We start from the raw sequence: 12,387 nt of genomic DNA on the forward strand, positions 1-12,387 counted from the left end.
AAGTGTTTCAGATTCAGGTAATGCTTTAGAATAAATGTCCGTTTATTATTTTTTATTATTCTGTTGGAACTGCATGATACTTGAGATTATAAATTCCGTCCTTTTCGTGTAGGATATCAAGGCCTTTGACTCCCGCTTTTCCAACATCAGAACTCTGGATGATTTGTTCCCTCCTGGAAGCACAGCCTTCATGCTGGGATCCCCTTACTACGGCTGCATGGGAGAAGTTAGTGCCAGTAATTTCATACTTTTTCTCCCTGTGGATTTCTTTATTTGCAAACCTAAAATAATCTAAGATGTTGTGTGACAGTTGTGGCCGTTTGCCAGCTAAAATTTGGAATCTGAGAGTCCCTGGTGGTTTAGTCAGAGGAAGAGGGGGTTATTCTGTTTTCCCTGTCATTATTGCTGCCATAAGAGTAAAAAGCATAGCAGGAATGCAGGATTATTTTATTAATTCTTGGGGATAATTTGCAATATTTTGTGCCGTTTTCAGGCGTGGATTCCTTTATTTAATGCTGAGTGATTGCCTCTCTGAGGGTGCAGTGCCAGGGCAGGGTGATGAGTCCCAGACTATCTCTGTGCCTGCTGCAGCACGATTGTTGACCCAGTAGACTGCAAGGTGTGGGATCCAAAGGCTGCTGGGTTTGACAGCATTGTTAATGTGTGGTGTTTCTCTCCAAGGTTCAGGATTCCCATGATGTCATCCGAGAAGGCAGAATTCGGGTGGTTTTTAACATTCCCTGTGAGCCCCAGCTCGATCCTTTGATACAGAACCAGCATGTAAGTTCTTCTCTAGCAAAAGCTCAAACCATGCAGCAAATAAATTTTGCAATGGTAAATGTCTTTAAGGGGTGTTTCCATATTATTCATCTGCCCTTTGTATAAAACCCCTTATCCTTCAGGAACTGCCAATGTTTTTTATTTGTTTGTTTTAAAGAAATATTCTGTGAAATACAATCCTGCCTATATTTTGGCCAGCCGCCTTGGAGTAAGTGGATATCTTGTCTCCAGATTTACAGGGAGTATCTTTATTGGAAGAGGATCGAAGAAAAAGTAAGTTTTCTGTGTGAATTTTGACAGCTCTACAAAATTTCTGACCTGTTTAAGTGCTGTTCTTATCAAGTCTATGCTTTTTTATGATGTGAAGCTCTCTATAAAGGATATTTGCTGTAAACTGAATTGATAGGCAGTGTTTTTCTCTCCTATTATAAATGTGGTTTTACTTTCTGTTTACTGGAGGGTTCTATTTGCTTTAATATTTTAGGCAGATGTAAAATTGATTTTCCTGGTTAGCTGTTTGCATAATTGAATCAGGAGTTCAAACTGACAGTGCCACACTGAGAATAAAGGAGTGGAATTGGGATCTAATTTACTGTACTTATCACTGCAAGTACAAAGGGGCATTAATTGTACCTGTAACTTCTTTTCAGAACTAGTTAAGACTGCTTAAAATATATAAGGAAGGCAATCTGTGTGGTCTTCTGAATGTCCAAATTGTGGTTTCCTAGGACAGATCTGTAAACATGTGTTTGATACATGAGCATCCTCTTGTGATCTGATGTGCACATTTGTTCCTTACTGATTGCTCAAGGACATTGTTCCACAGCTTGGTAAATGCCAGGTAGTTTGTGGTTGATTAGATCTCAATTAAAGAAGAAGGGTAAAATATTTCCTGCCCTCAGTTGCAATAAATTTGGGCACAAAGGAGGACAGCTTTTGGCCTGGACCATTTCTGACACACTGTTAACAACTAAACAACACAACAATTGAATTGTTCTCTGGTTTAAGGTTGAGGTGTGTTTGTGTGGGGGGGTTTTAATGTATGTAAACACACACACACATGTTACTGCAGGTTAATCAACTTCTTCTTGTTTCCAGCCCTCATGGAGATCACAAAGCAAATGTGGGGCTGAACCTGAAGTTCAATAAGAAAAATGAAGAAGTTCCTGGCTACACCAAGAAGGTTGGGAATGAGTGGATGTACTCCTCTGCAGTGGAACAACTGCTTGCTGAGTATTTAGAAAGGCAAGTATTGGAGATGAACTTCATCCAAATTACCCACCTTTGTCTCAGGCTTTGGATTTTGTCCTCTGGTCACAGTTCTGAGAACTGATGAGTTTGGTTTTGGAGATTCCTTGATGGAATTTCTCTATTCCAGTTTTCTCCTTCTAACAGTCTCTTTTTCCAAGGAGAGTCATATTTTTGGGTAATTTTGTTAACAGCTTATCTTTGACAAATTAACAGTACACCAAATTAAGTAAAAAAAATAATTCATTTGGGATTCACAAATTTTGAAGCTCATCAGACTTTGTTTTGATGAGGCTTTTTTGTGGTCTATGTTGATGTGAAACAAAAACTTATCTGCCATTTATTTGCTTTTCCAGGGTGCCTGAACTATTTAATTATGTAGCCAAGAACAGCCAAGAAGATATCTGCTATGAAGATGACATTTGGCCTGGAGAGGATGAGAATGGGTAAGCTGGTCACAGAACCTGTAATCTCATCTGGACATGGTTTTTTGATTGGCTATAAACGTAATTTCCTGAATAGTTTTAATTAATTTCTTTCTATTTTTTTTTTTCTTTTTCCTGAAACAAAACTTTTTGCATGATTCAGATTTTTTTTTTCAGTCCCTGCTGTAAACTCATACAGAGCTCTCAGGTTCTGTTACTTTATGAGTGTATACAAGCATTGTACCTGTATCATATACTTGACTTCAGGGAACGTGTTAAAATGCCTGGGTTATGCAGCTAAAAGCTTTAACTCACGTCATTTTTTATTCAGAGCTGAGAAAGTGCAAGAAATTGTTGCCTGGTTGAAGGCACATCCTGTGTCTGCTTTGTCTCGCTCATCCTGTGACTTGCAAATTTTGGATGCAGCCATAGTGGAGAAAATTGAAGAAGAAATAGAGAAATGCAAGGTATGCAGCTTGCTGGCACTGGGGGCAGGGGGGAATAAGGCCATTGAAGATTACTTGTCATTCCAGAGAATGAGAGAGTGTCAATCTGGACTTGGAATGTGAATTATCCCAGAGATTCAGAAGAACTCATTATTCATCTTTGTGGTTGGCTCACTCCTCTGGGGGTGATTTAGCAGCACTAGCTGAATCTGTACTCTGAACTGTGCCTTTTGGGGGTTTCATCAAGGAACAGGTACCTGTGTATAGTCAGAAATACTCAAGTGCTCTTTTTCTAAGTGCAGAGCAGTCCCAGCTGATCTTCCCTTGCAGCTTCTCTTTGGTCTGCAGAAAATTAGAAAGTTGTTTTCCCAAGGCCGCAGTTGAAAAAAAGTGGGCAAGGAAAATACTAAAGTAAAAGCTAAGGGCGAAACCACATGAAATAATGGGCTAATTTTTTTGAAATAACTTGCAAGGGCATCTTAATAAAAGTGATGTGAAATCTGGAATTAGACAATTAAATTCTTTGGTGAGAAATATCCACCATGTTTAAAAACTGGACGTGTTTTAAAGACTTCGGGACAGCTTTACACCATTATTGAAAAGAAACTGAAGAACTCCACGTGACCTTTTCAGGTGGTTTGTTTTACCACTGCCAGTGCTGGTTCCTCCACTGGTTTGTCCTGACTTTCTGTCCCTCTCCTTTAGCAAAGAAAGAGCAACAAGAAGGTGCGAGTGACGGTGAAACCCCACCTGCTGTACAGGGTGAGTGATTTTTGTTTTGTTTGGGTTTTTTTCCAGGAAGTTTGTGTTATATTTTGCCTCAGTGACTGCTATAAATGCATTTTAACTCCAATCCTTCTCCTTTGGCCTGCACTAACACAGTCTGTTGGGTTTGGCAGCCACTGGAGCAGCAGAAGGGGGTTGTTCCAGACCGGGATGCAGAGTACAGGCTGTTTGACCGCGTTGTCAACGTCAGGGAAAACTTCTCTGTGCCAGTTGGCCTTCGAGGCACCATTATAGGAATTAAAGGAGGTAATATTTTCTTCATGGTTGTATCTACATAGCAGGTGTTTTGTATATAACACAAATATGTAATGTGAATACACATAATTTCTCACTGTGAAGCATATACAACTTGAAGCCATTAACCACATATTTACTGTTTTGAATTCAACTTACAGGTTTTCTGTTTTAATTTCATGTGTTACACAGCTGTTCTTTGAGTAAGAAATTACCTGCCCTTTGTTCCTTTTTAATATGAGTAAGAAGTTCCCCTTTGTTCCCTTTTAATATGAAGAGGGCAGATCAACAAAGGAACAAAATGAAGTTATGGAAAGATACGAGCAAAATTAGGAGAAGTAGACATAAAAACAAAGGACATAAAAGACCTTAATACTTACATTGAACGTAAAACTTTATCAAATATGATTTGTCTTCAATGGTTTTAGTTTGAGTTTGGTTTTTTATTCTGTGATACTCCATTTTCAATAATTGGCATGAATTTATACCTTCTTTAACAAGAAGATTAACTATAAATCTATTTCAAGTAAATAAAAGGATTTATCCATTCCCACTAAGTAGCAATTATTTACATTATTGAGATCCAATCATGTAAACTGTTTTCTTACCTGGCATTTTCAAATTTCTATTAATGAAATTACTCAGGAATATAATGGGTTTCTCGTGTTAATTGTTGGTCTTTTCATTATTTATTGCATAACCAATCCAGATATTTAAATAGCTAACATACCCCATGTAGGATGACATTTTGCTTTGTTTTCTGTAGCTACCAGAGAAACAGATGTGCTCTTTGAAGTTTTGTTTGATGAAGAATTCCTTGGAGGCCTCACTATAAGGTTTGTGCAGGGGGGTTCACAGCAGCAGAATAAAGCACTGGTTCCAAATGTCTTTTTAAAACAAGTATGTAGCAAGCAGGTTATTATCAGTAAGATTAAAAACCAGTCAGGAGGTGTCTGTTCTTGGGAAGGAGGGCCTCTGAATCCACTAATTGATACTGAGGCACTAAATTCCAACCACCAGGAAAAACCTAAACTGTTCTTCAGGACGTGGAGGTGCTTTTGTTTTAAAAAGTGTAATAACTCCTCTAGATTTAAGTAAACAGCTCAACTTCTAAGTGCACAGATTTACACAGCAGGCTTCATTTTACCCTTGTTCTTGGTTAAATAAGGTTTTAATGACAGAAGGTAGAGTGGATTCTTACCTGTTCCCTGCATTCCCAAAGCATAGCACAAGTCCAGCCCTTGCAAGAGCGTGTCCTGTGGCACAGACAATATTCAGTGTTCCGAAATGCTGCTTGAATTCCATTTATAATTCTGCTACTGGAATTTAAACTTCAGTTTTCATTTTGAAAAAAAAAAAAAAATTGTTTCTTGGCTCTTAATCTTTTACAGAAGGATTTACTACAGAACTATGCTAAACCAATTCACTCACCTTTAATCTTTAGGCTCAGCAGTGAAGGGAACAATCTCAACTCAGGGTAGTCACTGCTGTTGTTTGCTGGGTTTGCAGCCAGAGGCCAAAGTGGGGAGTGCAGTGGGATTTCAATCTGGGAGACAGTTTTCAGCTTCTGTTGTTTAAACTCGAGCCGTTATCTTTTGGTGACAATTAACCTGTGTCATTTACTTCTCCGCAGGTGCTCCCCTGCCCGAGGTTATCGCCTGCCCTCAAGTGCCTTAATTAACCTGTCCCACGGCAGCCGCTCCGAAATGGGCAATCAGAAGCTGATGGCCATAGTGAAACCTCAGCCAGCAGTGACCAACTACAACTCACATGCACCTGATCTGTCATCTGCGTGCTCGCACAAAGTGCAGCTGGGAGGCCTCAACCATTCTCCTCGCTCCCTCTTCGTTCCTACTCAGGTAAGACTTTGCTGGCATTTCTCCAAAAGTGTTTTCCCCTCGAAGCTGAATTATTGACATGGTTTTCTTCATTGGCCCAAGCCAAAGTTCATTTTTGTGTCAGTATATTAGAAGTAGGATAATTCTTATACTGGAGGAATTAAAAAATTAATGCAATAATGAAAGGGACTGAGATTTCCTGTTGACAGTTGTTTCACTCTGAGTAACTCCAGTTGCATTTCTGAGAGACAAATACTTAGTTTGGAGCATTGACACCACATTTGATGTCAACAAACAGTATGTTTTGGGCAGAGGTGCAGTTATTTCTTTAAAGCTCTGTTCACATAATGCTTCCTGTAGGCCAAGTTTGTCCATGCTCAAAAGAAGATGATAGGATTTCCCTATCAGTTTTACTTGGTTACAATTTACTTTGAAACTACAATAAAGGAGGAAAAATTATAGATATCAGGGTTCTTAGTGGTTTAATGAAACATTATTTTTTTTAGTAAGTGTCTTCTTTAAACAAAATAATCTTAATTGGTAACTTCATGTTGCTATAGGGGTGTTTGAGAACAATTGTCTCATGTTTTGAAGTCTATTCGAGAAAAACTGCTTTCCAAAAGAAAACTTAGGGCAATGAAACACTTCTGATTGATTTTTTTTTTCTCTCAATAATTTAGCAACTGAATGGAAGACAGCATTACAATCTCAGGGCTGAAAATCAGGGCAACTCGCCCCAGAAAGGATTATTTCTGAGTGGCAATCAGAAAAATAAAGTGAGTGTTTTGATTCATTTAGTATTGGACACGAATGTCTCTACTTTGACCTTCTGTTTAAGCAGGTGTCCTTTTCTCATGATTAATAAATAGCTTGGTTTTAGTGCTTCTGATGTTTTAGTCCAGATACAGCCTGGAGCAGAACTGCTCTCTGTTCTTCAGTGGGTATAACATCCTGTGTTATCCCTGGTTAGATATCAGATTTTCAAGAGTGGTGTTTGCATATTTGGGCTTCAGTTCTGGATATCCAGAACTGTAATCAAGTGAAAAATTGTTGTACAAGTGCAACTCACCACAACAGCTTATTTTATAAACTAATTACCTGCAGCTTGTCCTGGTGTCAGTATGAAAACACCTCATCTGGGCTGTGTTAAACTTGGGCCTTCCAGCTTCAGAATGTCTTGGTGTCTGCTGAGCTGTTCAAAAGCTGAATTTATAGCTGCTTTTGGGGGGATCTTGTTTCTTCTTTTGCCAGGCACAGAGTAAGGCAGATGATGAATTCTGCAGCATATGGCAGTCACTGCAGAGCTCGGGGAAGTCTCAGCACGTTCAGCAAAACATTCATGAGAAGGTTTGTGTACAAACTTTAAACACATCCATGGGTTCAAAACAGGAGGGTACTTCGTTTCATCCATCAGTTTGTGATATCAGACAACTTCTCAGTTTATGCTGCAAGTGAATCCTCTGGATCAAAGTATTGTTATACTGGAAAGAGGTGATTGTGTGGGGCTGCTTGGGAAATGACAAGAGAGTTTTCTGATTAGGCTTTGTGCTTTGAAATCCTAGAGTGCAGTTCTACCTCAGGAAATCAAGCTGGCAACTGGCCATCAGTTTTATAAGCCAGGATTCAACGAGAGCAGCTTTAAATGTCAGCAAAGAAAGCAGGAGCCATATAAAAAATGTAAGTCCTAGAATTAGAAACTGTTTAGGAAAACTGCTTGCTTTAGCTGATCTTCAGTGAAATGTCTGTGGAGCTTTTTGGCTTTTTGTAGTTATTGACAGGAAATAATTTATTGTAGTTTTATAAACACTACATTGCAGTTGTTATTGTCAACTCTCCCTGGCAATAATTATTTCAATTGTTCCATCCTTAATCCTGAACATCTTAGACGAGCTGTTCTGTGTTCTGTTGACTTGCCACCCATCTGATATAAAAACAAACCAAAAAAACAACACCATGTGTTTTAGAAAATTTGCTCGTGATTGTATTTGTAGAATACAAAATTAGACGTATTATTGCATGTGCTTTAATTTTATTTTATCCTAGAAGAAAAGCATGTACCAAATACTCTAAAGTATGAATATGTACCACATACTCTAAAGTATGAATTCAACATTTCATAAAACCCTTCAAATTAATGCAACTCTACATATTTATATGGAGTTAATACTTTCTGAGTCTTGATAAGTATTACAGTTTTAATTTAAGAGTGTTTCAAAAAATACGTTCTTTTGTAGTTAAAGAAGATTCCAAAGTTACAAGAGGTGAAAATCAACCACATAATAAAATATCAAACCAACAGGTAATTTTGTCTGTACTGAGTAAATGTGTTCTTTCCTTGCCATTTTCCTCTGATCCGATTTGTCATTTTACAAATTTGCCTTTACTGGCATCTTAGTTGATTCTTTTAATAGGTACAATTTATTTGTTTGTTTGGTTTTTTTTCAGTAGAGATTTTATAGCCAGAACATGAGAGGAAGTGTGGAAGGTGTATGATGATACCAACCTATTTTCCTGTTCCTCTCAGACTCTGTAATGGGGAAACACAAATGTTGGGTTTTCAGGGAGCTGAAACCCTCTCAGGATCTGAGCTTGGGAAAGCTGTTTGCACAACATCTCTGACAGGATTGGGTTACAACAAGTGATAGAATATTCAATAATAATTGCTGCAGTTTATCTCAGAATTTTGCAGGTGTGAATAAGCACAATGTCAAGCTTCTGAAAAGGAATGAAAGTCCCAACATGCCTGTGATTCAGAAGGCTGCAGTTGATGGTCCCTGTACAGGTGCAAAGGTAGGATCTAGGTAGTTGATTCTCTTGTGCTCTCTGAATAACTTTGGTTCCCAGTCTGTTTTGGTCGAGTTGTTCCTGTCACTTGTGTGCAAATTCATGTTTGTAACAGAAGACAAATCTGTGTAACTTTGACCATTCTTTAAATGATTTCTCTGTTCTTCAATACTTGCATATTTTGAATATGCAAACCTTGATGTGGTCTCTGGATGTCTGTTCACACTCTGAACAGACATGACTCTGAACTGTTCAGCTAAGAGAAAAAAAATCTGAATGAGAATAAAATTAACCTCAAATTAATATACCCTTCCTTCCTCTTGCATCTACTTGTAAATATACGAAGTTGATGTAGCTTTTTTCTTTTTCAATTTAAGAAGGACAATGAACTGGAAAGCCTTCTAGCTTCGCTGAAAATTTCCAAAGAAAATGAAGTGCAGACTTGTTCTAAGGAAGCCAGAGCTACAAATGAAGAGCATCTGTCACCACAGTCATTTGCTATGGTCTGTACACTGCAGGAATCATTACATTGCAGTTTAGCATCTGCCATCTTAGCATCAGTGCTTCTATTTAAAGAAACTCCCTGAACCCTCGTGCTGCTTTCTAAAACACATTAACGAGGTTTTAATTAGCTGTTCTCAAAGAACATTAGCAAACACATTTTTTTGTGCTAAGATGCTGTTATCTGTGCTTTGATAAAATGTAACTGATTGCAAAGGAACAATTCAGATTCTGTCACCAAGGATGATGTTTAGTGTTAAGGAGGTCATGGTGTCTGAATGCCAGTGTGTCCTTGAGTGCTTCATTTTATTTTAAAGAAAGGAACACGGATGCTCAAAGAGATTTTGAAGATAGATGGCTCTGATCTGGACACGAGGAATGAAGTGAAAGCCCAGGTTACTGATGGCCCTGCTCCCTCCTGCAGACAGGATTGCCACGGAGCTGCTGTGCAATACAGACCAACAAAAAAAATGGGTACGTTCAGCCAACAGCTCAGAGCTGCACTGGGAGTGACCTTTCAGAACACACCTCACAAAAAAATGAGTATCTTTAGCCAACAGCTCAGAGCTCAGAGCTGCACTGGGAGTGACCTTTAGAACACACCTTACAGCACAGTGCCATTTCTCAAAATGCACTAAGGAAATGCCCATCTTTTTTTCACTTATACTTCTTTATTCAGAGCTAAAATTCTCTTCATATGTGGTCTTCTGTCTTTTGTAAACATTATGAAAATACTGGGGAAAAAATTAAATATGCTTTTTTTTTTTTCTTCTGTCCTAATAATCAAGTTGCCATCCTTGTTTTTTTTTTTTTCCTTTTGTCAGCTGCTTATATGAACAAGCCTTATAGCCCTGGAGGCCCTCAGAACACACCAGCAATAGAAACTGGAGGCCACCCTTTCTCTTGCCCACAGCCTGCACTCTCCACCGTTTCGGAACTGTCTCGAATTTGTTCACTTCTTGGAATGTCACAACCAGATTTCTCTTTCCTAAAAACACCACAGGTAAAAAGCTTTTCCTGCAAAAGTTCCACTTCGCAACTCTTTATCAATTGTCCTGTATTAAATATTTAAACTGACCACTGAAATACATCAGAAAATAAAACTTAACTCCCTCTGTCTGTTTAAAAAGCAACTGAGCAACCAAGTCCTCAGTTTGTCAGCAGTACAGATCAGATCCCCTCACCAATCTTCTGTCATTTTTCCAGACCATGACAGTTTGCCACGTGAAGCTGTCGAATGGTTTGCTGGTGCACGGGCCTCAGTGTCACTCCGAGGCTGAAGCCAAGGAGAAAGCCGCCTTTTTTGCTCTACAGCGTTTGGTGAGGATGGAAAGAAGCTTTTAAAACCTTGGTCTCCCTTGCACTGCATCTGTTTGTGACCCTCTGGTTCCTTCTTCCTAGAGCTCTATAGGAGTAAACTTTGCTTCCCCTCCACCGGTGTTTCCAAATTATCAGCCTCTTGGAGTTCCTGTTCCACCTGGATCAATCCCTCCAGTGTTTGCACAACCCCCTGGTGAGTGTTTGACTGGGACACATTTCAAATATGTAATGGTGTTCTGTAACTGCAGCAGTTCTTCATGTGAAAATGGATGTCTACCAGAACCCCCATTTTTTGGTCTTCATGTATGTATTTGTGTGTCTGAACTGTTCTGAAAACAGTTGATAAACCTCTTCTCATCACTATGCAGATGAATTCAATACAAAGAATCATGACTCTCCCAATTATTTCTTTTCCTCAAGAATATGTTTATCCATTCAGTCTTAGGTGCTTTTTCCATTTTGGCTTTTTTTTTTTTTTTCCTTTAAAATGATAGAATTAGTTCAAAGCTGATAGTCCTAGTCCAGATTTCATAAGAAGTATCTTCCATGATTTTCTACATGGATTCCCCCATATAGTTAATGTTTATCCATGCATTAGTTTTTATTGGATTGTAACCAACTTTCCCTGAAGTGCTACATCACAATGCTGTTGTACACAGCCAAACTTGAGCATGGTAAGTAACCCCCACCCCAAAAATTGCTAAAAGTCCTAGATGTAGTTCTGTAAAAACAGAGCTGTTTGTTTGGGGGGGGGGGGGGGATGATAAATAAATACTTAGCTGTTTTCAAGTAAATAGGAAGATTTATGAGGCTTTATTTGAAAGGTAAACAACACGAAGACAAATGTAGTTGGGTTACTTTTGGGGAGTTTGTACCCTCTTTTGTGGCAAATTGAGCTAAAAGTTCCTTATTTTCCTAGCTAATATGATGCCTCCTCCATCATCTCATATGTTTGGTCCAGTGTCCTGGGGAACTCCAGTGCCTAAGCATTACTATCCTGGCTCCTACCCAGGAAATGTGTCTCTTGCAGGAACTATTCCAGTTGGTTCCCACAACCAGTTTATACCTCTGCAGGTAAGAGCAGCAGCTTTGTCTTACTGTGATATCTTTGTAAACAATATGCCTATGTGATGAATGCAATGACACCCCCACTGTGAAGTACTGCTTGGTATTAGAAAATTAGTGTCAAAAATTGGGTGCGTGTTTTCTGGAAGTGGAATATTTGCGCTTGTCGAGAATGCGTTCTGTTAAATAATATTTATTTAATTTAAAGGTAACTAAAAAAAGGGCTGCTAGCAAGAAAAACTTTGAACTCAAGGAGTTTCAGAGTTGCCCTCAAGCTGCGCCACTAAAGAACGACCAGCCAGTGTCTTCCGACCACATTCAGCAAGACAGTTCTTCAGCTCCTTTAAAATCTCCTCAAGCTGCTCCATCCACTGGTTCATTTCAAGACAATGTGGCTACTCCAAGTGCTCCTCAGAACAAATCAACACCAAACACTTCCAGCAAGCGAAAGCCAAGGAAACTGGCTGTCAATTTTGGCGCACCAAAATCTGCAGAATAAACGTGGTAGCTGGGTGTATTTGATTTTTAACTCTTCCCCCCCCCCCCTTGTTATGTTCTGTCATTTAAAAAAATCAGAAATCTCGATTAAAAAGACCAGCCACTTTTAAGTGTAACATAGAAGGAACTACATTGTACTCGCTATGATTTTCAGGTTGTCGTGAAAACTCTAACAATTATGTTAAAACTCTTTTTTTTTGTTTTCCCTTCAATTAGCAAGAGGCAGGAGATGCTGGGCTGAGGCTGCCATGCCCTCCATGTGCCTAGGGTTCTGAACAGTGGCTGGCAGACCCCGTGGGGTAAGCAGCAATAACTGTGGCAGCCTCAGCTCGGCATTGCCCTGCTCTCTGGGAGGGACATGGAGCAGTAATTAGTTGGGCATCTGACGCTGTCCAGTGGGACATTTTGTACTCTAGGTTATTTCTAAATAGTGTGAGAAGACAGAAAGCCAAAGTCATTTAC

At 39.1% G+C, this 12,387-nt stretch overlaps 1 protein-coding gene across 7 annotated transcripts in view; it reads left to right on the forward strand.

Moving 5' to 3' along the window:
• The window catches only part of XRN1 (5'-3' exoribonuclease 1), a 30,981-nt gene that overhangs the window by 14,713 nt on the left and 3,881 nt on the right, over positions 1-12,387 (forward strand). For 3 of the 7 annotated variants that reach the window (XM_027906561.1, XM_027906566.1, XM_027906567.1), the window contains 22 exons: positions 113-226; positions 682-780; positions 938-1,053; positions 1,879-2,025; positions 2,385-2,474; positions 2,785-2,920; positions 3,605-3,661; positions 3,799-3,931; positions 4,686-4,755; positions 5,553-5,778; positions 6,438-6,533; positions 7,009-7,104; positions 7,320-7,434; positions 7,992-8,056; positions 8,437-8,547; positions 8,919-9,044; positions 9,360-9,516; positions 9,867-10,045; positions 10,249-10,362; positions 10,444-10,555; positions 11,282-11,436; positions 11,636-11,956. In XM_027906561.1, coding sequence (XP_027762362.1) covers positions 113-226; positions 682-780; positions 938-1,053; positions 1,879-2,025; positions 2,385-2,474; positions 2,785-2,920; positions 3,605-3,661; positions 3,799-3,931; positions 4,686-4,755; positions 5,553-5,778; positions 6,438-6,533; positions 7,009-7,104; positions 7,320-7,434; positions 7,992-8,056; positions 8,437-8,547; positions 8,919-9,044; positions 9,360-9,516; positions 9,867-10,045; positions 10,249-10,362; positions 10,444-10,555; positions 11,282-11,436; positions 11,636-11,926 — 2,805 coding nt within the window. In that variant the 3' untranslated portion in view covers positions 11,927-11,956. Of the gene's footprint in view, positions 1-112; positions 227-681; positions 781-937; positions 1,054-1,878; positions 2,026-2,384; positions 2,475-2,784; positions 2,921-3,604; positions 3,662-3,798; positions 3,932-4,685; positions 4,756-5,552; positions 5,779-6,437; positions 6,534-7,008; positions 7,105-7,319; positions 7,435-7,991; positions 8,057-8,436; positions 8,548-8,918; positions 9,045-9,359; positions 9,517-9,866; positions 10,046-10,248; positions 10,363-10,443; positions 10,556-11,281; positions 11,437-11,635; positions 11,957-12,387 lie in introns of those variants that run through there. The other 4 variants (XM_027906562.1, XM_027906565.1, XM_027906563.1 and 1 more) reach the window with 4 other exon arrangements.

Source organism: Empidonax traillii, unplaced genomic scaffold (genome assembly GCF_003031625.1).
Source record: "Empidonax traillii isolate 1590-97213 ecotype Southwest subspecies unplaced genomic scaffold, ASM303162v1 scaffold1322:size239206, whole genome shotgun sequence".
Taxonomy (NCBI): Eukaryota; Metazoa; Chordata; class Aves; order Passeriformes; family Tyrannidae; genus Empidonax; species Empidonax traillii.